Below are 26093 nucleotides of genomic sequence, written 5' to 3' on the forward strand. Positions count from 1 at the left end.
GAGACAAATCAAAATGAAAGAGATTTAATTCATTCATAAAATATATCATTCAAAGATATATATATATATATATATATATATATATATATATATATATATATATATATATATATATATATATATATATATATATATATATATATATATATATATATATATATATATATAATAATTTGAAAAAAATGTGTCTGAATGTTCTTTTTAGCGTCTTCTTATTATTGTTATTATTATTATTATTAATGTGGTTTAATTGCATACAGTTAATAATGCAAATAGTGATTTTCTGGCAAAGTCATCGGGAAACAAAAATCATTAGAAAGAAAAATTGGGAAAAAAGAGTTTTGATATTTTTATTCAAAATATTGCATAATAATATCATCTCATATCCTAATTAAATGCACTATATTTTAAGATGGAGAAAAAAATCACTGAATGAGAAAGCTAATAAAAAAATGAATACAATAAATAAATAATATAGAAAAATACTTATACTATCAAATAAGATTAAACAATCTATCTCTAAGATTTAAGATTAGAAAATGGTTTATTATTATTATAATAATAATAATAATGATAATAATAATAATAACAATAAAAGGCCACTCTATGCCCAGGTCTGAACTAAAGAGATACATCCTCTGCTATATATATATATATATATATATATATATATATATATATTTGAAAAAAATGTGTCTGAATGTTCTTTTTAGTGTCTTCTTATTATTGTTATTATTATTATTATTATTAATGTGTTTTAATTGCATACAGTTAATAATGCAAATAGTGATTTTCTGGCAAAGTCATCGGGAAACAAAAATCATTAGAAAGAAAAATTGGGAAAAAGGAGTCCTAAAGTTGTTTTTGATATTTTTATTCAAAATATTGCATAATAATATCATCTCATATCCTAATTAAATGCACTATATTTTAAGATGGAGAAAAAAATCACTGAGTGAGAAAGCTAATAAAAAATGAATACAATAAATAAATAATATAGAAAAATACTTATACTATTAAATAAGATTAAACAATCTATCTCTAATCTATATATATATATATATATATATATATATATATATATATATATATATATATATATATATATATATATATATATATATATATATATATATATATATATATATATATATATATATATATTATATATTGTAACTGTCCCAGCTATTCTGACAGAGCAGGGCCAGTATGAACTGAGGTTCCTGTAACCTCAGGGGAAAAACCAGCGCTACTGCCATCCAATTTGACTCAGTCATGTGGCAAACACAGGGCAAACAGAGTCATATTTACGGAATGGCAAAGTCCTGGAGTCTGAGTTTACTTAAATCTGTGCCCAGGGCGACCAAAAGTATGAATATGCTTCACAAATTGTTATTTCAATACCTTTTATGCCTTACGCGTCACACATTTTCATCTGGCTAATTAGACAGCTCGCAGGCAGACGACTTTTCTTTTGCTGCGTGCTTGGAATTCACTGCTGGCATTCATTAGCGCTTGTCCTTCCGTCCCAAGGTGTGGAAACAGTACAGTAAAAATAAGGACAAACTCTCCACATACCGAGGATTTAGGAAGCTTCAGTGGGATTCCGTCAGGGACAGACAGATCATCCAGACACTTCAGTGTCCTTTAACCTTCTTCTTGACAATGTATTGATTCATTTTTTTTAACATGAATCACTTTGATGTTCACAACCTACCGGTCATGAACAAAAGTTCCCTCGTATGAGTGGCTGGAAAATGTGAAGCCCTTTCCTCGGACATTGATTGGAAAGTTCCTTTGTCTGCAAGGCACTCGATTTTTGCTGATGTTGTGTTTCCTCCAATAACAAGGCAGATGAGGAGGTTTTGAGGGTTGTGACGTTACCTAACGCCGTCCTTGGGAGGTCAAGCTCTTACTACTAACAACTCTTGTCGAACAAACCACTGTTGCAAAATGGTGGCTACGCTTTTGTGTGACCAACACAAATAACTTTAAATTAAATATTGAATCATTCAAAAACAACTGTGTGTGTGTGTGTGTGAAGAACTTGACGGTAGCATGTGCGAAATGTCACAGACTGTTTGATAGCTAACGTACATCAGGCTTTTAGCTAGAAGGGCGTCTGGGTGTCTAGACATCCAATTCTTGGCCGTATCTTAGCCACCAGATTACGCTGGTATGGTGGTGGCACGTGGCGGCATCTAGCGGTCAAACTACGGTCGAGACACTGGCGTCCATTTTTTAATGTTTTGCAGACGCCCAGACGCCCTCCTAGCTAAAAGCCTGATGCATCACGTCCCCATCACTAACTTTCCTTCCCATTTTTACGATGCCGCATGAGACTGAACCTGATCCCGGCTAAAAAGGAGGGCCACCACAGACTGCCCACCACAGACAAAATTCAGCTTAGCCGCGAAGCCAGTGTTGCGTCAAACTTGACTCAAACAAGAAACCTTCTTGCTGTTATAGGCTGAGGCACGGTCCCTTCAGTTGTCATTCAAAGTGACTTACAATGGTTCTGCTGACTTATTCGACTTGAACTTCAGCACAGATGAGGTTCTCTCCAGCACTGGCATGACTGATCTTTAAACGTCCTTCTAAGTGTCCTTTCACTGACACCAGAAACTCAGTGGCTTCCTCTCAAAGACAGCAGGTCAACATTGTGTATCCGCAAGTGTGTGTTTCGCCAAGAAGATGGAAAGGAATATCAGCCGGAGAGGCTCATTAACCAGCTGCTACTTCAGTGAGCACACAATGGGAGGGAATGAGGGAGATGGAGCAACTGGGATTCAGACAGAAGTGGGAACATAAACTACCCCCCCAACCCCTTTGATAGCTGGACATCTTTCACTGGAGTGAAGCAAACTCCTTCCATGCGCCACATTCCCGGAGGTGGCGAGGTCAACAGCGCTGAGGCAAGTGAGAAGAGAAGACACAGCCAGAGCGATGGTGAGGGACGGAGGCGGGAATCAATAATGGTTCATTCACAACGCGGTAGCTTCCTCCAACTATCGGCCGTCAGTATCATCGAGTGATGACATTATTTCCCCACATTATTATGCCAGTACATCAAGCACCAAATTCTGTGGAAACATCACATAATGATGCTCCAGCAAATTACCATGTGAGTGATTGAAAGTATGGGAACTTGGGTTTCTTCAAGTGATTCATCTCTTGATTTATGAGCAGTACACGGAACTTTTTTTTTTTTTTTTTAAGGAGCCACGGAATAATAAATCTCTGAGGATAATAAAGTTTCATTACATGTGACACAGAATTACATAATGGATATATTTGGACATCTGGGCTTCTGCTCACTCTCTGTCAAGCATGACAATGAGCCTGTGACCAAACAAATTTGGAGCTTTAAGATATGTGGGAAGGGAAAAGGAGCTCCATCAATTCAACCACAGATTAATAACACAATCTAGAGTCTGATGTAAACCACACCTCATATTTATCTAGGGAGAAGCTCCAGTCAATGAGTGGCAAAATGCATGTGGAGGCTTGTAAATGAAGGTTTGAGGGCGTCGTGCAGGCCAGAGACTGCTAAAGAAAAACACTCTTCCAGGAAAATAGGGATGACGTCCTAAAATTTCCAACAGTTCTACAGACACCGAATGCTCCATTTAACCAACTGATCTAAATGTGGATGTCCAACAATTGTTTTGGCCGCTTGTACGTGACCACAGCTGATCCTAGCTAGATAGGGTGTGACAAGCCTCGGCTGGTCCTCTCTGCACTGCAAGCCAGAGTCACACACTTATCAAGACTCTGTCTCACCCCATCTCGAAGGTCATCATTCAAGCCAGAAATCTCACCAAGATCTCACATTGATGATGGTAGAGTCTGACCGCTGTCAAAGCCTTCTCCAGCACCTCCCATAGATTCTCAATGGGGTTAAGATCTGGACTCAGTGGTGGCCAATCCACGTGTGAAAATGATGTCTCACGCTCCCTGAACCAGTCTTTCACAGTTTGAGCCCGATGAATCCTGGCATTGACATCTTGGAATATGCCCGTGCCATCAGGGAAGAAAAAATCCATTGATGGAATAACCTGGTCATTCAGTATATTCAGGTGGTCAGCTGACCTCATTCTTTGAGCACATCATGTTGCTGAACCTAGACCTGACCAACTGCAGCAACCCCAGATCCAGGATCCAGGTGGCAACTTTTTTTTTTTGGCCAGGCAGTGTATACCAAAAACACTGAGTGAAACAAATGGCTACATGAGGTAGCATGTATCACTACTAATCCCAAACTCATAACAGCCAGGCAGCTTTGAACACCACCCCTGCCATCCTGATCCTGATACCAACTGTTGACCCATGAAAGGGGATGGTCATAGAATCTTGAAGCAACTAGGCGGCCCTTATAGAAGGGTCCAACCAGTTGGCGCAGGAGGAGCCTAGTAGCCCACATGAATGGGTAACATACTGTGTACTCTGTAAGCCACCCATTAAATGGGATGCCTGCATCCGTGCAGGGCGAGACATCACACAGGATCAAAAGAAGAAGAGAAATCGCAACTAGCGGTGGGTGCCATGCTGGAGGTCTTGGATGTTTTTCAAAGCAAAAATCCTACAACGATAAAAATGAAAAGTCATGAACTCTGCTTGGACCAGTTGAGGATGGGGATGGATGGGAGGGAGATTTACACCACAGGATTAAAAGCTAGGACTTTGCTTCCTTGATTTTCAGTTGGCTTGCAACTTTATAGGCTACATTCTGATCCATGAGCTCATAAATATTGCCTTAACCTACCTTTAACAAATACAGTAGTCAGCCCAGACTGTTTTTGCAGCCCATTATTGGGACCTTGTACCATACCACAGGATAATGTTATGACAGACAGGACGCTCAGACACTTGCCATCCATTCCCAGGAAGGGGCAAAGTCTGTGGGTGTCTACTCCATTGGAACGACTTGCTTCTGTTAGCTGGTATCTTTGAATGTGAGCAAACCTAATGGTGTATCCTTCCCCTCATTGTGCTCTCTCCTTACAAGGCTGAACACTAAAAACGGCATGTTAGTTTTCAAAATTTAAAATTGAACAGAGAGATAGCAGCACAACCTTGAGTGTTTTATTTAGGAATTGTGTTTATCTTATGGTTAAAAATATCAAAACATTTGACAACAGAGGTATTAAATCAGCCCTAAGACCTCAAATGGGCCTGATGCCAGACATTGAACACACCTGAATTCTAATGTGAAGCTCATAAGCGCCTGTCAGCTAGCTTGGTAACTCAAATTTGGAAGTTGCTAACTTTTTAAATCAATGCATCACATCAGGAGACAGTGGTTCCTTTGCTCCACATAGTATAATAATAATATTCTAGATGTTGATGTATTATACCAACAACACCAATGACACCCCACGAAAATTCTGAAAAAAAAATTTCAAAGGAGAATGAAAATGTCGAGCCTCTGTTATTAGGAAGGATAAACGGATAGATGGAAGCAACTTTTATTTATGAATTTCCTCAAAGTTTTGATATGTATTGTCTTCGACAGCGACACAACATGAGCCCGTTTGTTAGCCAAATGTTTGCAGCAAGAGCAGAGGGAAAAAGCAATGACACAGACGAGGGAGGGGGCGGAATGTCTATCATCTGTCTGTATTATAATAATGAATTCAAGACAGCGTGAGTCCGGGTGGCTATTCCTGGACCTGAGTTTATTCGTCTCCATGCATGAAGTAAATGAGGGCATGTGTGTTTTCAATCACATTACTCCACTGGTGTCGGATCACTCCTGCATACTGATGACAGGGTGGATTTTTTTTTTTTTTTATGTGAATGGATGAAAAGACTGAGTTATGAGGGTGTCCGTACGCAGGTCTCCTTCATCACCAGAACAGCACTAGCATTTAATCATTATTAGCACGCCTCCCTCAGCGCCGACAAAACACCACCGCCTCTTGCCTCTATTTCATTTTTCTATTAATGCCATTTTTCCTGCTGTTGCTTTACTGTAGAACTGCTTCAGTGTGCATCACTGGATTTATGGCCAATCTCCTGCTTTGTGTGTTGGTAAACCAGTCAGGACCTATTTGGAGAGCTTTTTCACTCGGATTTCTTAGTTTGGTTTTGCAACATGACTTGATAATTAAAGCTTCAAAAAAATGCTTCCCTATTTCTACGGTTGAAAAACTAGGTAAATAACTCTTTCACATTTGTATAGTTCACCAAAACAACTCGAGCAACAACAGTGAAACAGATTTCTGAGAGACGCAATAAAGCAAACAAGTCCAACCAAGTCCAGAACCCCACCTACTCGGTCGCACTGTGGTGATTTTCCTATTGCCCTCGCATCGCCCAGCTTAGAAGAAACACACACCTGATCAGTTATTTCATGCATTGTGCTGCCACCAGTATGAGATTGCTGGCCTTTTCAGATTCTAGGCGCCAGATTGTGGGGTCTGCAAACATCTGAAAAATGTATTTCCTAATTCAGCCGAGAAGTGTGGTTTAGACAGTGGCTCTGACACAGAAAACGGAGTTAGAAGAGTCAGCGTTGAAGGGCTTCATTGGGAGAGACGAGATGGGAAACAAGCAAAAGTAATATCCGACTTACGACCTGCTCGACTTACGTCCACCAGTACTTACCATCACAGTCAGCAAATGCTTTTTTTTTATTCAATGTATGGCACCGCAGCACGTAACAGCCCAGCATCGCGTTCGACAGTTACGGCAACACAGTATCCCAGCATCTCACTCTCACACAGCCATCTACCACCACAGTAGTAGCTATAATCCTCACGTCTGCTATTTTGAATGGCATTAGACTTATGTCCAATCTGACTGACGACTGGTTGGTAGGAACCAATCCCGGTCGTAAGTCGGATGTTACTTGTATATCAAAGGTTCAGTGCATGTGGAGACAGAGATTGGGAGGCCAGAATATGAGGACACGCCGTAGACAGTATGCTACTTTACATTTTCATTTCTGATAAAGGAAAATCACAAGGATTTTTTTGGTTCACGCTGGACTGAAAAAATGTGAATTTTCTAAGGCCAGACAAAGACAAGATCTGAGCAAGGAGTACTATCAGTCCCTGAACCTCCAGACCCAGGGGGGAAGTGGTTGTCCCCAGATGATGCACATACACTCACGGAAGGTAACTAATTCCAACCCCCGCCTCGAGGATCGGTGGCAAGTGACCTCTGCCTCGGGGCACATTGACATTTCTGTCGAGTGCAGGTGAGCGGTATAGCCCGCATCAGTGGCTAATGATGCATACAATTTTCTCTCTTAGCTTCACCACACTGCACACACGCTCATATCTACTGTAGGCAAATGGGCTACAAGGTCAAAGACTGACTTCATGCGGCAGATCTCATATCCCTCTCACATGCATGTACATGTGGTTTCAGGTTGAAGGCACATAACAGCTGAATTTTGAAAATATAATCAGTCACTAATAATGGTTCGAGTTAACTGAAATTTATAGTTAACAAAAACACTGAAGCAGCTTCAGCTGGTTGTGTCAGCTGGATGAATAGAGGCCCATTAAACATAATAAATATCAGTCCAGTCGTGCTTTGTACTGAAGTCTAGACCAGGATAATAAAATACACAACATATTAGAAGAAGAGTCAAAAATATAAATGACTTTAGAGCTAAATTTCACAGTTTAATGTTATTTTTTCCCACCTTCAAACACATAGACGTAACATCCGACTTACGACCTGCTCGACTTACGTTTATTTAATGTCTGGCGACGCGTACGAAGCACAGTATCCCAGCATCTCACTCTCACACAGCGATCTGCCACTACAGTAGTAGCTATAACCCTCACGTCAACTTATGACCGGTTGGTTGGAACTGATCCTGGTCGTAAGTCGGATGTTACGTGTGTAGCATTTATTTAAAAAGTCAATGAAGTACTACCATGATTCATTAACTTGGCATGAGAGTGGTTATTACGTTCTTAAATCTACCTAGCTAGCTTAAAGTTACCAAGCACGTTGGTAGTCTACCACCAAACGGAAAACAGTGTCCAACGTGTCGCTCTTCTCCGCGTAGCTAAACCTTTCGGACATTGTCGCCAAACTTGCACTGTCCTCTGGTACGCTCATTTCTGGCACCTAAAAAAACACTGAAATTTACCAAGACAAATCCTCCTCAACGTTTCACATCAAGGGCAGCCATCGCCATCTTAGCTCATTAAACCACATTTTTGTTTGAACTATTTAAAGTCACATTTATTGCTTGAAAGTCACAGCTAAAGGAGTGAATCAGTGTGTTTTGCCGACAGAAGTAACAGCAGGGGAGAATGTCCTGTGAATAAATCATGTACTCTATATGCAAATAAGTTGCCAGCGTATCTAAATAACCCTTTATTTGATCTCCAGAGAGCGTCAGCCTGAAACTGGACACTTGGTTTCCCAAACTAGACAAAGTTATTTGCGGGCTGTGTTGAGAAAAGTGATTTGTGCTCACAGTGAACTCGTGTCTGCCGGTTTGTGTCATGCTATTAAGTAGTAATAGAAGAAGTTGTGGGTTGAGGATGAAGTGGCTGCCTTTAGCAGCGTTCCCATTGGAGATGCAAAGTATCTTGAAATGACACCTGAATATATAAAAGTCGTGTTTCAACAAGCACCACTGAAAAAGTGAATCCCTTCCAAACTGGCCTGTAAATAAAGATAAACCTTGAGACGGATCAGCACAAACCGAGCCACTAGATCTGCCTAGCAGTGTACAAACAAGATTAGAGACAATTTTCAGCCTTTTCCAGATTTAAAGCAAGTCAGAGCTGTCGCTGTGAATTTTACCACCTCCGCTGTTTATTTATAATAACAGCTTGCCGAGCCAAAAATGCAAAGCCTGGCATAATGACTGTAATAAAGCTTTAGCAACAAGCGGTGTGGTGATTCAATTTGGACTTTATCCTGACTTTTTAAGCGCTTCATTCCGGGTTCCTAAAGGTTAATGAATGAAAGTGAGACGCAACCTCAACTGCTTGTGCCCTGTGAAACACATGACGACGGCAGAAGGAAGTTCAACGGCGAGGGCGGCGCTGCTGCCAGTCACGTGACCACCTCTTCCTAAACCCGATCACCTGAGGCTCCAAACTCCCTCCCTGAAATGAGCGTGTCATCCCCATCAGCTCGCTTTTTACAGCCACTCCAGATGGACACAATGGCATGGTGAAAATCGCATGTCAGACCGCTTCATGGTGGATGACTTTAATATCCGCTGCACTAGCTGGAGATGCTATTCGCTAGAATCATTCAATAACCAATGAAGCCGCCGGCAACTCAACCAATATGGCATACTGCCGCGGAATGGATGTGATCCATGGAGAGGGTGTCGGTCACAGTGTAATTTAATCCAGCCCTTAGGACAAACATCTCTCAACAGAAATGGAAATAAAATGTTAGCAGGAGCCATTCAAGAGTGCGAATGAATTTTATAACCCCTCACTAACCTCCATCTTGTAGCCGAGACACAGGCTCTTTTTATTTATAAAAACTGTCACAGCAGCAGGTTGATGTGTTTCGGATCCAGGGCGGGGCTGAACGGTTTGCTTCCTAAACTTCCTGTCCTGTGTTTCAAGGCATCGCCACCTTGTGGAGAGCTTTGTCATCAAGCTCAATGACTCAGGACTGTTAGGCCTTGACCTTCCAGGATAAAATATTGGTAGGCAACTTTCAGGAGGATGAGATAAGGATCGGCTCATTCAAGTACAAGACCAAGGATTTCACCTGGAAAAATGAACTACTCACTTTGAGTTAGGAGGACATTTAAGGAAAGAGTGTGGGGTGTAAAAATGTGACCACTCCGACCTCAGACGCTTGAGTCTATCTATCTATCTATCTATCTATCTATCTATCTATCTATCTATCTCATACTTGGTTTCAAACTGCCTCTGTATTACAAAGCGAGATATTACAAGTAAGGCCTTCTTACCGTGTACTACCACCCTCGCACCCTGACCTCAGATAAACGACGAGGATAAATGAAAAAAGAAAAGTAAAAAATAAAGGTTCAAAGTACACAAAGATAGATTTAAAAAAACGTAATCCTCCACACATAACTGCAGAGGGGGCAAAAGTCTTTTCTAGTCTAAAGCCCAACCCGTTGCCAAAGCTCTGTTTTCTGACTTTCTGACAAAGTGAAGTGGTGCAAGAGAGTAGTTCCGAATACATGACAAGTATAAAGTAGTCTTGGGTGACTGTGGGGTTAACTGCTTCAGAAGACGTTGCCAATTTAGCGCATAAATGGCTGCTTTTAGTGCTGAGGGCATGACTCAACTACCCCGTTCAGTGATGTTCCAGAAAGTGAGACGGAGGGGAGCAATGACACTAAGGGATGCTGGGATATGTCAGATTACTGTACATGCGGCTGTGCTCTTTTTTATTTGAATACTGACCAAAACTTAGCACTAAACTATAACACGATACCTTCCCTGCTGCACAGTTGGAATTATTCATCCCTGTGAATTCCTTCGCCTTTTTAGGGAAGGTGGTTTGAGTGGGAAAATGTTTGGCTTAGAGCAAAGTGTGAAAGCATCTACTTGGATCAGAGTAATGTCTCCCTTAATGCTGATGGAAAGTTGTGAAAACATGGGAGAAGCTCTTGTGGCTCAGCTCAGATTTACCCAACTATCATGTGTCCAGACAGAAACCAAATTAAGGATAAAGATGCTTTCATTGCAAACACAGAGAGTTTTCCACATCCTTATCATGAAAATGTGTGTCCCATTACTCACAGATGTAGTAGTACTCTCTGCCCGGTCTGAACTCAAAGCCCAGAGAGAAAGGAGTGAAGAGCTGAAACTTCTCTGAGAACTTGAGCGGGCCGTTGGGGGAGTGTGGCCGGTTGCACTCCCACCGTTTGAATCCCTTGGCTGTGTGGTCGCACGTGCTGTAGCCATCGTAGTTGACCATGTAGAGGACGTAGCGCTCCGTCCGCTCCTCAGGCACTGAGTCTTCATAGTGCGGACAGTAAACGTCTAGGTAGTCGTTTATGCAGACGTCGATGTGGTAGTCCCCGCGATGGAACCTGGAAGAACACAGAACACACTTTAGCCCACATGTCTCTCTACATAAAACAAAAAAAAAGGAATTGCATTTAAGACTTGCTTCCAAATTGCTTACACATAAATCCATCCTGCCGAGTGCCGCTCTGTGTACCACTGCATGTACTGTCCTTCAAATTGCTGTATTTTTAACACATTGATTTCATAAACATCTTTCAACACCCCGACGGTACGAGGCAAAATTTACAACCACTCAAACTTTTGTCCTCTGACTTCAATAAATTCAGGAGGGTGAGTCGTTCTATAAATCTATCATTGCATCATTGATTTACTAACACATGCCCCGGTCTGTACCAAAACTTTTTTTTTGTTTTTTGTAATCGCTTTATAGGGGAGATTTTCCTTTCTCTGTCAGAATGATCTTGGGACACACAGAAGGATCCAGACAGTAAATGTCATAATGGGAAAAATACAGAGCTGGACCGGCGTTGAGAGCTGTGCAGTGAGGCGTCTTTACAGCTGCAATGATCTAGAACAGGCCACACAGGGTCAGGGAACTCCAATGCATAGGCAAATTTGCCAGAACACCACACTCTTGTCACGCACAATCTCATCTACAATACACATTCTCTGAAGCACCCGAAAGTGGACATTTTTACAAGCCCTAAAACTCCAAATATGAGCCCGTACTGATGTGACTTCAGGGTCACAGGGGGCAAAACAAAAAAAAACAAGTGAGTAAACTTGTTTGCCTTTAGCTCGGAACTCACACTCTGACAATGCCAACCTCAAAATTACAGCCGGCAGCTGCTTGTGTCGGCCACAGTTCACCCAGATACCAGGTGGTGGAAGGTTATAATTGACACACAGTTTTAAGTGCTGGAAGTGCGCGACCTGACAACAATTTTGACCAAACTTTTTACGTAACACAAGACTCCAAAAATACTCGCAGAAGAATTTGAAGAGTGCGCTTCGGAATGGTATATCCTTCTCAACCCAAAAAAGAAGACGTACGTGTCTCAGAAAGATGAGAAATCCAAATTGGATTTGCATCCCATCAAACTTAAAAATGGCAATTCAGACCGCAGTTCTCTGCTTCCAATTTGAGCGGCATGGCAGCCGCGCCTTGCTTGTCACCGGCCTCGTGTTGGCGTAATTGGATGATTAATGCAACAATCAAGTGGCAAATTTAGCCGGAGCCACTTCTCATTATCTTGGAAGTGTGAACCAGCTCGCTGCGAGTTGTGTATTTATGTGTGTTATGCGAAGACATAGCATAAAATGTTTACCCTTGTAGATCAACATGGGGGGTGTCAACTAGCTTGTCAGTAACGTTCTCTTTAGAGGTCCTGGAAAAGGCACGCATCTCTTTTATGGCTCTAAATGTCATCGACTCAGTGGCCACCGCATTACAAAAACTTCTCTTCTAAATAGTAGAGAGCGTATTGTTTCTTCTGTGTGTGATGTTTCAGCTGCCCTCCTCTCCGTGCCTCAGCAGTTAGAATAGCGGCCTATGGCCCTGACTGCAAATGAAGCAGGGGATGTTTGGGTGAGTGAGCACATAAAAAGGGACAGGACGGGCATTTGTACCGCGCAACACACACGCACACACACTTTAACAGATCCCCAGCGAACATGTCCACACACATAGGCCTGCGCAGACATCAGGTGGGTGTTATCAGTCCAGCATGCTCCCTGGCACACTGGCAAAGGCGCAGCAGTTCGACGGCCAGAAGCTGCTAATGGCACCAAGCGAGGGAGACGGCGGGGGTGAGAAACAGGCACCGACAGAGAGCAAAGGACCCGGCTCCTGACGAAGATGAGGGAATAAAGGAGCTAGCAAGGCATCATACTGGGGAGAGTTTCTTGGCGTGAATTTAAATCAGTCCTCTTTAATGCAGATGGATGAAACTAAATATTGTTACAGAACATTTTCTGCCACTTGGTTTTTTGAAAAAAAGTAACACCATTTTTGGGCATCATCCCCCGGGTTCCTGGAGGGGTGAAAATGACACCCCATTCATTGGAAATGGAGTGAATTACAAATATGGCTCCAGAATAATTCAGGTAAGGGGCAAAGCATACACTTGGTTAACATCAAAGGCACCAACAAGTTGGCAAGTTGAATCACCTGTCTGCCTTGAAACAAACTTCTTGTGTTGAGAAAGGTTGTCCTCATACAAACCCTGTTATCAAGAGAGCAATGTGGGTGTTTTGGATGCGGCGGTTGTGTTGTTTATAGCGATGGAGGCTTAAATCGGCGGCTGCTGTTCCATAAACAGTCAATGGTTTTCCACAGGAAAAGGAAGTCACCACATGAGTGATGTATTCTCAAATATACATCGGTCTGTGTAGCCGGTGCAACACAAAAATACAAATGTTGGCCGGCGTGAGGAGTGAAATATGCATTGCCTTGAGATATGAGGTAAAAAAAGTTTCTTTATTACATTAAAAATAATGAAACCGCGTAACAATGGGTAATTCTATGCTGAAAAATGAGTGAAGAGAAATGTATTATGAAGAAAATATTGGAGAAAACTTTTGATGCATGACGTGGATGAAGAAATTCTTTCGTGGCTCAGGACTTAAAAGTAAGTAAATACGTTTTTTTTTTTTTTTTTTTGCGGGAGTACAGAGTGTGAGTCCCTCTACCTGTGAGACCCATCTTTGTTACGCCCCAGTTCCCCATCACCTTGGGACACAACCCATCAGCATGAGAATTAGCCGAACAATGACGTGTGAGAAAGCGGTGGCATTTTCTCGCTGCCTCCCTCAGCTTTTGTGCTCCCGCTGTCTCGTATTGTCAGCTGATACAGAGAGACACTCGCAAATACAGTTACACAAAATGCGAGTGGGATTGAGCCAGAACAGCAAAGTGAATGCTGGGTAAGGTGGCACACCACTGCGGATCCTGATTGGCTCATTTCCATTTCAATTACACAGCCCAGTGGCATTGCTGTGCATACGCTCCAGCACAAACTCACAGAGACAAACACACACACAGCTCTCGCTCCCTTTGCACCAACTCCGCCCAATGAACTTCCATCTGCCACTTCTCCCACTGTGCACCAGTGGCTACAGACAGAGAGCAAGGAAGGCCAACGGAGATAGCCCACCTGAGCGAGAGAAAAAGACATTAAAATAGAGGGAAGCCGGAGCTCCGGAGCAGCCAGGGAGCTGCTCCAGTAACAAGGTGAATAAGTGAGATTGAACAGAACGAAGAACTTTTCAGTGCTGTTGCTGCTTCTCTCACTGGAGGAGCATCTTTCAAGGGTGAGAGTCAGCCAAGCAGCAGAGGATTAATGAGTTATATTGAGTAAATATTCATGGATTCCCAAGTCATTCTGAAGAGATAACTTAAAAAATAAACATGACGTTCAACAACACTTATTCTCCAGTGTTCAAGAAGCCCAATGTGCCGATCAAACAAAAGTTCTCATTGAATCTGTGGTGGAAGACGTTAAACTGAACAAGAATTGATGAATCAATACGCATGTACATCATCATTTAATATTCTCGAATATTAGGTTTAACAATCTTCTTCTTTTTCTTTCGGCTTCTCCCTTCAGGGGTCGCCACAGCGGATCATCTTCCTCCATCTAACAATAACAATCAAAACTAAAAGCTGAAACAAACTCATCACTTCAAAACTTCAAGATGAGATGAAGATTATATGAAAGAGAGGACAGTAAAAAAAAAGTACAAGGTGCATTTAGGTAACTGCCATCAACCCTGACCCCGCAACCCCAAAAAGAAAGAAGATGTCTATATCAATACTACTTTGAAAAATCTTTGCATACATTAAACTCTTGGTAGCAGTTTCCCGATCTACAATATAATTTACCAAATAAACATCTACAAATACACCCCACCCAAAAAACAACAACAACAATTGTAGTAACTACAATACAATGGTGATAGCACTGCAGGACTGAGGCAAGTTCAGAAGGACCAATATGGGCAGGAACAAATTTGTTTTATGGCTTAGTTGAAAAAAAGGATGCCACAGTGCACCGTCCTTCAAGAAGCAGTAGAACAAACCAAAAGATTGGACATGGTATCCAGTCAAAAGGACTCTTCCCTGGTGAGGGCAAGTGAGGAAGCCCTCGGGCACGGCCAGGGAATGTCTTACTCATTCCCAGAAGAGAGAGTTTTTGCAAACACCGATGCCCCTGCTACCCAAAACCAAGATAATATGGAAGGATTTCGACCTTTAAGACATTCATGCCGTGAAGTGGATTCTGGTTTGAAGGAAGCTTTTCAATAAACAGATGAAAAGGGAGATATTTGCAGACACGCTGACCCAAAGAGGTCCTTAAAGACGAGATGGAGGCTGTTGAATTCTTGACGACCCCGAGGGCTGGAGGGCAAATAATAGGTTTTGATGAAACAAGCCGCCCCTACGTTGACGAGAACTGTCAAGACTCCGGCATGTTCGTAATCCACTGCTGACATCTGCATGTGTGTCGAAGCACCTTCCCCCGTCTCTGTAAAAGGTCATGGTTCTGACTACAACTCGGCCTCCCTCTCCTTTTTCATATCATTTTGCTTCTCCCTGAAGTCATTCACACACATTTTTCAATTCCGCATCATCACACACGTACTCACAAAACCGCAGACCATCTTCTGTTTGCCCTCACTTTTTTGTATGTCTTGTTGTGAGTTGATTTTTTGTTCAGTATGTTGCGAGAGGTGAACTCCAACTGAACTTTGGTCACATTCAGATTTCTATTCAAGACGCTATAGACACTTCTAGACAATGTTCCTGCAGTTATCTCATTACGCTTGAATGATTTGGAAACAAAGAGGAGGAAATGAGAGACATTTCACTGGAAAGATTCATTCTACTGGTTATTCTCTGAAGCAAAAAGACTGGAGAGGATGAGAGTGAAGAATGCATGACTGTATTAAATACCTCCACGCCACAATCCCCTCTTGACTGTACACTTTTGATTCCTCGGCAGCCCACCGCCCGAGAGCTCTTGTTTTATAATGGAGGGCGTTTGTCTTTTTTTTTTTTCGTCAGAGGCACTGGCAAGACATGAAAATACCACCTTCTAGGATGCTTATATTACAGCTCACAACACACTAGACTGACAATCACGCCGCAACCTTGACCATAGTGTTGGCTCCAGGTCCACTCACACGGATGAAATGTCAAAAATCAGGGGGGTTGACTTAAACCAGAACCCGGCTAAAGGCAACATGATGACATTTCTAACAAAGCACTACACAGAAGTAGAAACATTTCAAACAGGATATCAACAAGATGACGGTGTTATCTCATTTCACATAAAGTATTGATAATAAATTCTCACCGCACAGTTCACGGAGGGGCGGCTTGTGTGGAGGACCTTAGCTTGGTGGGCGGTTTGGAGGAGTGCAGTAGGTTTTTTTAACCATCTACAAGCAATATTTGTGATATCTGAGTTGCTACATCAACAACACTAGCCTAGACAGTTTCAAAAGACTACGATTGAACGGGATTTTTTAAAGGATTGTGGAAGAAATAGCAACGCCAAGCTCTATTATTGCGGCAAAGAAGTGCTGCATTTTAACATGGATACATCTAAAAAAATTTAAGCAAAATTGCTTTCCTTAATTCAGGAGTTTCCATTTACATTTTTAGAAACTGGGCTACTTAGATGTTGCGTACTTCCGAAAGAAATGGAACCCTGGTGGTTTGGAGACGCACAAAAAACGGAGGAGAGGAAGACAATGACTATCATGGTCGTATAGTACATCCCAACTGCAAACACACAAACTGCATATCACGATGTATTAGCACCATTTCCTGGCGGAGGTGTTAGGCAAAGTGAGCCTGGCCGACATGTATAAGAGAGCAGTGACGTAAGGGGTTGAGCATGTGTGTGTAGCTTGCTCCACAAGTTGACAGCCACATTCTTGTGTGGCTAACTGGCTGATAGGCTTACAGCTCCGGGGCGGGTTTGTTAGGAAGACACGGATACATCAGACTTATAGGGTATCACCGCTGCTGCCCCGGGGACACTATGGAATCCCGGTGCGTATCTCTGTGTTTGTATGCAGGGATACTTTAATAGCAGGCACACGTAGACACAGTGTCTGCTTTAATGGACGAACACATATGTGATTCCTTAGCCGTCGAGGTCACGGTGCATTTTACTGTGTCCATCTGCTGGCGTACGTGCTCGGAGCAGGTGGTCGGAGCAGTATAATATCTCGACTGTCAGCAGAGAAAAACCTAGCCATGCATTCCTTTATCTCTCCTTCTCACATCTCGTTTCATTGGCCCTTTCACCTGCACTTCTCCTTTCTCTACCGTTCTTTCATCCCTCCATCTTCTCTTGTCACCACCCGCTGCCGACCCCCCCCCCTCGACCCTCCGCCACCACCCATGACTGTGATCTTACGATATTCATTTCTGCCATTTATGTCTGTCAGTGCTCATTTTGCCCCAGGGAGACAATGAATTAAGAGCAGCGACAGACAAGTTCTTGTACGGCTCTTGGTGCTGAGTGAAATGGTGAGATAGAGAGTGTTTGATGTAGTCTCCGTCAGAACACTGCAGAGAAGATTCAAAAAGCGAGGACACAGTTACTTCCTCTGGGCTCCTTCCTTATGGCTGTGTGTGGACTATGGATGCGATTGAATCACTGAATATGTGAGTCTCTCAGTGTGTAAAAGGATTTCTTTATGTCGCTTGTCACCATGGGAGTCAGGGAGAAATGACACATCCCCCAACATCCTGTCAAGCCCCGGGGCCATTTTCCTGAATTATTGCGGGCCCGGAACCCACTCCAATCCCTTTGTAAATACTGTACGCCCTGACATGTTTACCAGAACGCGTGTAGGTGGCTGCACATCTGTAGACGCAAGCCCGCAGCCGCACAGTTAGTGTCAATTAATAGTCATACATCATTGAGTGGCAGACGTGTTTGCCATTTATCATAGGCTATTGTTTTATGGCGACAAGGTATTTGGCAGCCGAGAGAGTGAGAGCTGTGAAATGTTGCAGAGCCCTCTTAATGCAAAAAAAAAAGACAGACCAGTCCTGGGTGGTTTAAATATTACAGCAACCTAATAAATATCGGTGATATTTAAAATGGGTTATGACGTCAAAGTCGTAGGATATTTGCTGGAAACCAAGCACAAGAAGAGAGGTCTTGTTTATGCAGTTACCTGAACCACGATTTGAATACGAAGCCAGTTGTAAATATATGCCGGCAGCTTTAATAAACACTGCCTTTATTGGTGAATGATACTGCATCTCTGAATGTCAGGCATAAACAAGTGTAAACAGGCGAGCATTCCACCTTCTTGCTTGTATTTGCTAGCTTTAAACATCACGTCCCAGATGATCATGCGAAGTGGACGAAGGAGGAGGTTTGAATTCCCTCATTTGACCTAAAATGGCGATTTATACGACAACCGCTACAAAGGTGTCCCCAGGAGTGTGTCCGCAGTGTAAGTTAAGGGGATTAAACCAAACGATAAAAGAAGGCAGTAAAGGTTTTGTTAAAAAGCACTAACGCCGTGGGAGTTGATCTAAATTGGTCAAATCGCTAATTGACTTATAGTGGATTAGTTTGGTGTCCACCTAATCGGGATTAAGGACACTCCTTAATTTTGGCAAAAGGGGTCATTTAATGTGTTCCAAATAATACCTAAGTGGGCTGAAAAAAAGAGCTACTCGTAGTGAGCCTCGCTGGCAGGGGAAACCCCAAGGTTCTTCTTAACACCTGCAATTTTGTTCCACTCAAATTTCCCCAGCAAAAGGTTATTTCAACCCACTGATCTGAAAACGTACTCCATTTTTATGAAAAACAAAAATGATTTATACAATTATATCTACCCTTTGAACGGCTTCAAACTCTAATCCACTGCGGCGACTATTGCCTTTATGTCAATGAAGAGAGACATGTTAGAAAATTCATAAAGAGGAATAAACACGAGGCTGGGAAATACAGACAGCTGAATGACAAGGCGTGATGAAAGACAGACATAAAACACCGTTGGTCCAGGAACTGGGAAGAGAGAGCTAGCCTACTGATCTCCAAGAAGAACACAGACCCGCACATCAACACAAATGGTGACCCACAGCGAGGTCCCATATGTGCCTGGTAAACACGGACACAAACACACGGTGACCTTCAAGCTAGGTTGCCATGGAGCCGTAAAAGGATGTTATAATGTCACCACTTTCATGCCCTCCTCGCACTTCACAAAACACTAACAGTGTGATGTGTATCGAAGGTGTCGTCGCGGCTTGACTTTCATGTTACATTTCTCAGCTGAGGAATGTCATGTAACCCATTCCATGTGGTCATCTGTCATTAGCCTTGACATGCCAGCTGATTTCTTGAGTTATTTGTGTGTCAGTTATTTCTCTTTGGTGCTGTAGAGCTAAAAGGAACCGTAAAGATGGTTGAAAAACACTCGGCGCACCTTCCCTCTTTGTCTCTGTCGAACAACTGAGCTCGGGCAGAGTAGAGATACCTGCCGTCTACTCATAAAGGGGGCACTTTCAGACCACTCATATTCATTTCCTCCACACAATAGCGCAACAGAACCAACAAGGCAGCTGACATTTGCAAATAGTAATGTTGTTCACCTTTTTTATTCATCTATTAAGCACATTTTAGACGTTTCATGGATGCCAGAGAACACTTGGGATGAGCAGTTCTGGGAAGCACCATGGTAGGACCGCCCACATGAGCGACCAGATGCAGGACCCTGTGTGAGGACCGTTCAGACCAGATTGCTGTCGACAGACGCCACTGACTCACCCCACTGTGGGGTCCCCAAAACTTCCATCACTTCACTTTATTACACTTTATTACACTGTATTACACTTCATTACACGAAAACAACCATGGCCTCATAACTAGTGATTTTATCCTTCAACCTATGCTGACCGTAATGTCTCCCTCCCAGAGCAATGCAAGTGAGGCAACATTACAAAGAAACACATCACTTTAGTTATGTAAGAGCATTACACAGGTACATCTGGGTGCGTTGTATAGCAAACTTTCTGCCTTCTCCACTTTTAATGTTTGTGGGCATCTGAGTCATGAGACTAACAATATTCTGCGATGCTGCTGTGTTCTCTTGCTTGCTTTCTTCACTAGGATCTGAACTAACAGGAGAGGCCAAACTAGATCCCAGTCAGAGTCTGCACATCAATTACAAAAAAATTTAAATCCTCCCCGGCAGCTTTCACCATCACATTTGTAAAAAAAAAAAAAAAAGTTGAATAAATACTTTGATGTGAAAAGCTGCCCTTCCAATCACAATCAGATTAGAGAGGCTGCTCGCCTCTGTTCTCTGCAGTCAAATAACAACTTTCAAGTTCAATCATGACTTTAAAGAACAGGCAGGATTCAGTGGCGTCGGCGTGTTGTGACTGCTATTGAGCAGGAGATGTGGGAGACAAGAAATGGTGTTGATGTGGCAGTAGAAAACAGGAGGATGTAATATCCTGGGTGTGTGAAAGGAGAGTGGTGCATTTTGAGAGCAAATGCTGATGGAGAAATGACAGAAGCCGCTTTAATAAGGCTGAGGACAATGTGGTACGTGATGTTCGTCTACCTGGATGCTCCAATGCTGGCTAAGTAATGGAAATAATAGCATGTTGCTGAACCTTTTGAGCAAAGTGAGGCTTTTACTTGGAGAAACTTGCTCTGATTTGGCTTCAAATTATCCGTTTGGCTGGCTTTAATTGAATAAATGTGTTGCTTCAAATTCCACTTGTGCTTCATTACGAACAAACATAAGCTGCATTGCGTTATTGAACTATGAGGCGCTAGCCTTTTTACCTGCGGCTTCAGGTTGCCAAGTCCAAGAAGCACTGGAAGCGTTTTGATGGAGGCGGAAAGTCTGTGATGGAGCTGTGACATATTGTTTATGTTTCAAAGTTGACTCAACCACGGCAGCTCACAAAAGTTTTTTTTTTTTTGTTTTTGCGGCATGGCAGCGGATTGTTTTTCGAGATCACTCCGTCTAACTACCACAGTGCATACGATACAATAGGGTCTTTCACGGTTTTCGAGTTATTATAAAAGCATAGCCCACTTCCGGCTGAGGCGATGACCAGCACCATCGCTGCGTCAACGTGGTTTCACTAGGTGTGAATCTTGTCGTATCCAGTCGCTTTCACCGTGTAAACGCAGCCTCGGATACCAACCAATCTGAAGCCAAAGTCAAACAACATTCAAGGTCTCATTTCTAGCTGAAGACTAACTAGCTGACTAGTGATTCTATAAAAACAGTTTTCGTCCGAACCAAAAAGAGTCAGCGCTATATTTATGAATAACTTTCTGAATAGCATGAGGGAGCCTGTATTCAGAGATTGTTATTTCACTTGTGCATGTGTCAGAGGGGGATATACGCTGTCGGAAAGACATAACAAGGCAGAGAGGACAGGGCCGTGGCTTTAATACCAGAGGGATCAACAGTACTTTTGTCCGTGTAGGGCTAACACATGGGCCTCATTGCTAATTCCGCACGCTTAGTTAAAATCCATACGTCCCTTCAGCGCCGACATCCTGTACATATGTCTGTGCATTATTGCCACTCGTTTGTGTGTGTGTGTGTGTGTGCGTGTATTTGGTATGAACCAAGCATTTTGCGGGACCTTTGGGGTCAGTCTCCCATGGAGTAGCTGTCAAGGTCCCTGGCAGGGGGTTAAGTGGTACGTCTGGTACTTGGACTATGTGTCTTATTGTGGGCAGCGCCTGCATTACGTAGGGCGGCAGAGGTCACCTGATAATAAAGACAAAGACATGCTCATTTTTCAGGCCCTCCGACATGCTCGCAAATCTTAAATCATACATACGACATGCAGCTGCGGACGTCCAGCCATCCCACAATGGTTGAGTTGTCTGGTTCACGGCCAGTTCGCTGTTATCCTTGTATCCCTCTCATTATAACTGTGTGTGTATTGTGTGGAGACCTTGTGAAACATTGAAATGCAGACAGACATCTCCGCTTGAATGGGAAACATCTTGATTCAGTATAAATATATTCAATAAGTCAGGAATACATCGGCAGAGAAAGAACAAATGCTCGCGAAGGGCCTGATTTACAAAGCAGATGTGCGCGGGTTTTGTTTTTTTTCTAAGGTGATTACCACAATAGAAGTTCATCCCAGGCGGAACTTCGGTGTAAGTGAGAGCGGAGCTTTGCGACATGGACCCTTTTGTCGATATGACTGCTGCAGGCGCTTTAAAATCCAACTGGAGTCTCAGTGGAACGCGGTGACCTTACATCACCCACTGGGCCCGTCGACTGTAAACATCTCCGGTCATGAAGTGCCATTATCGTTCTAACTCAAAGAGCTTTTTCACACAATATAAATGACCACAAACTATGTGAATAAATCTCATATCAAACTACTGATACTACATTATGGAGCCACTTATCTTTGCTTGTTGTCGAGTGTCTTAAAAGAAGATTTCAGAGAACAAATGTTTTTTGAAGATCTATATTCAACTGGATCTTGTGCTGGTCCCATGAGGTCTGAATGTGTTTCCTTTTGTGCGACACTGTCAAACCCTGACAATTGAGAGCAGTCACTGTTTGATCCCGTATCAGCCCACTTTGACACAACAGGAACTCTGTCAGTTTAACAAAGCTTCGTGTCAAGACAGACAAGCCGCTTTACATCCTTCTGCTCTGCTTCCCAGCACGCCACAGGCGACAGCGTGCGTGCATGTAGGTTAACTGTATAACGTGTCTGCACACTGGTGGCTATTGACGGTTAAATTGCTGTACATACTTGATTCAGCTTTTTGTCCTCAAAGAGCTATTATCACAGCCGTCCTTCGGAAACAGGACATCACCAGACAAAACTTGTCATGATCGTATGTGAGAGAGCGACAATGACAGGTTGTTTGTGCGGTAATGCCAAGTCAGTTTCTGAGTCTGTGCTCTCCATTTATTTCAGATCTCCAGTCTATAAATCCAAATATGTTATTGAAGTAGTAGCAAACATTCTGAGCAAACAAATACACCCTGCGTTGAGAGTTCCTGGTGATCCTATTGATCATTACTCTTTCACAAAAATGCCACTTGAAACGCTCACGTCTTTCCCACAGACTCGCCATTGCTCTGATAACTTCCCTCACAAGAGCCTTTTCTAATTCCCCCAAAACGAAACCACATCTCCGTTCCATCTAATTGGCATAATTGAGTTTTCTCAGAGGACGGACGGGTTTGGCACTGAGACGAGGTCTGCAGGTCATGTCACGGTGGGAACTGGTTACATTCTCTTCACACTCCCAACCGTGAGTTCACGAACTCTTGCACCCGCCTCGTGGAGCAGGAAATTGAAACAATAAGCTTCTGGAGAGAAAATGAAAAATCAACACAGAGATTGGATTTGTTATACTAACAGATGATTCGGGCTCCTTTGTGCCGTTTGTTTATGCAATCTTGTTGGGTCGGGCAAACAGAGAAATGCTCCCCGAGTACGTGAGCGCACCAACATCGTCGCACACTTACAAAGGGTTTTTTTATGGAAGCGAGTGGTGACACGCCGTGGACAGCTTTTTGGAGTTTTGGCGACATGTGTGGTCTAAAGTTAGAGCAGTTGCAGGATGCCTTCTGTCCTTCAGTACATCCATCCTTGAACATTAACCCCCCTGTTCATGCCCCCTCACTCACCCTCAACCCCCCCAGCTGTCTCCGTCATCTCATCCGCTGACCCGTGCTGGCAGGGCTGCTCCACATTGACCGCATGTCTGGCTGTGTACAGCACCGCCTAGGCACGTAAATCAATGAACACTGCAGCTAAAGCTACTATCGTTTGGTAAAAATGTCTAATGAACATATACCACAACAAGTATTTTGTCATTTCAATAGTTTCTGATGGATAAGTCTAAGCATTAAAAACATCTTTTTTTGGTCTCACTGCCAGAGAATCTGGTGGACTCAAAAGAATGTTTTTGAAGCGCCGATCTTCGTATGCACTGGAAGCAGCCAAAGAAATGATCATGTATTTTTTAAGTGATCGACAGCTACTCTTACACTCCTCTTGCAGCTCCCACTTCAGACTTTTGGCCCGCTGCGTTGAAAGCGGAGAGCGCCTGGTATTGATATCCCCATCAGGGCACAGCAGGGGCCCTTCAACACGGACGTATACATGAACACTCACACACACACACCAGAGAGATGCCTGGGTGAGCTGTCCCAGTTGAGCCATTATTCAAGCGTACGAGGAGATGGTCCATATAAAGTCGGAGGTGGTCGCCGGCTGAAGCGTTCCACAGGTGTTTGGAATCAATTCAAACACAAATCATCACTAATCCTGACTCACACTTTCTCCACTTGGGATGCAGTGTCTGAAACCACACAGCTGCTGAACCGACACCCTCATCGCAAACTTTTTAGGTTTACATGAATCCCTTCCCAGTTTACCTTTTGCATCCTTGGTCATTTTATAGGCGTAATAATGTGTTGCTTTCACTTAGGTCACAGGGTTTGTATTTCAATATAACATTTCTTACCTAAAAAGCCAACTGAAAATAAGCGTAGAAGTCAAAGCAAAAAACGAGAAATGATTCATTTTAGCACCTGCGAAACAGCCGTTGGCAATTTTCGCTGCATATTTAGATTTTCATGGCTTAATCTTTGAGACCAGCAGATGTCACTGACAGGATCAACGGCTGAACTTATTTTACAAAATCCTACAGAGAACAGAATTCGTATTTGCAAGAGGAGCTGTGTGTAAATGAATGATAATGTTTATAAGATGTGGTTTTAATGGCTAATGATGCCATCCTTTTTATTAGCTTTAAAACAAGCTTGAATACGTATTCTTCCCCTATTTTGCTCTATCGGTCGCATCAATGAAATTTAATAACTGATAGATGATTCCAACCGTTCACAGCATGAAGAAAAACTCCTTTTGTGTGCTCTGCCTCCTGAGAGACTTTAATCCAATAGGGAAGCGGCGCACACCTCGGAGAAAGGTGGTTACATTGGGTAACCTATGCTTTCATTCAACAGTAAAATGACCATGACTTGATAAACTGACATTAGTTACTTGAGGTGTGACATTAAAGTTTTTAAATAACTCCATAGGCTTCATGGCGTTCCATTTTTTGTTATGAAAGCACAAAGAAAAACCCGAAAAGTCTCCGAAATCCTGCTGACCTTTGGTGTCGGTTACGTGGAAAAATATTTTCTCTGGGAGTGAACGTAAGACAGATCTTGATCACTCTTTCCTGGCAAGATCAACCGTCGTATTTCAAAAGCATATAAGACATTTGAGCAAAAGCAATATGATTATAAACTCGAGAGGCATTCAGTTCAAGACAGCAGGAGAAACATGCCAATGAAAGTCAGATGTTGCTATCTAATTGACCATCTCTGTAGCTCGGCACATCAGCGTGCCGTATGAGCTGGGTTTTAATATCAGTTTTTGGAGCTGGGGATTCCATGCTGCTGGGCTTGTATGACAGGCCAACTGATGAGCCAGGGAGACAGAGACAGCCAAGCATCTGCTAAACTACAGAGAGCACTCGCACATCTCATTTAAGCAAATTTGACAGATGACAGCGGATCAAAGTGAAACCAGAAACAATCACTGTTGCACAAAATATACCAGAAACGTGGAAGCTCGCTGAGTGGCTGAGCAAATTGTCTCTTAGACGTCGCTTTCATAATTCATTAGCTGAGACTCAATGCATTTTCCTAGAGAACGGTGAATTGTGTGCATCAGAGTCAACAGCGGAGGAAGGCTTCAGAAGTTTATTTAGAGGAAGCCGTCTGTTGCGCGGTTTGTGATGGAAGACATGAGGTGACGGGACTTTGGGAGCCAGTGCAAATGGCTGTGAGGGATATTTCCATATGCTTCCTGTCACACTTGGTTGGTCCTAATCTAAACCAACGAACCAGAGGGCAAAAAAGTGTTCTGCATGCATCTATTACCCTGTTAACTTCCTATGAAACACGTTTGTAGAATTAAATCAAACTCTGGACTGGTTTAACAGCGCCCACCGATTTTATTCTGCCGGAGCGTTGCATTTTTGTTTAAAGCCTTCATCTTACACTTACTACTAACAATATATTGTAAATTTACTAATCCATGGAGTATATATGACCAATACAATATATATCATC

At 42.8% G+C, this 26093-nt stretch overlaps 1 protein-coding gene across 3 annotated transcripts in view; it reads right to left on the bottom strand.

The window, feature by feature from the left end:
* The window catches only part of efna5b (ephrin-A5b), an 88230-nt gene that overhangs the window by 11453 nt on the left and 50684 nt on the right, over positions 1-26093 (bottom strand). For all 3 annotated transcript variants that reach the window (XM_053870088.1, XM_053870086.1, XM_053870085.1), the window contains exon 2: positions 10719-11011. In XM_053870088.1, coding sequence (XP_053726063.1) covers positions 10719-11011 — 293 coding nt within the window. The remainder of the gene's footprint in view (positions 1-10718; positions 11012-26093) is intronic.

This window comes from Synchiropus splendidus, chromosome 7, assembly GCF_027744825.2.
Source record: "Synchiropus splendidus isolate RoL2022-P1 chromosome 7, RoL_Sspl_1.0, whole genome shotgun sequence".
NCBI classification, from domain to species: Eukaryota; Metazoa; Chordata; class Actinopteri; order Syngnathiformes; family Callionymidae; genus Synchiropus; species Synchiropus splendidus.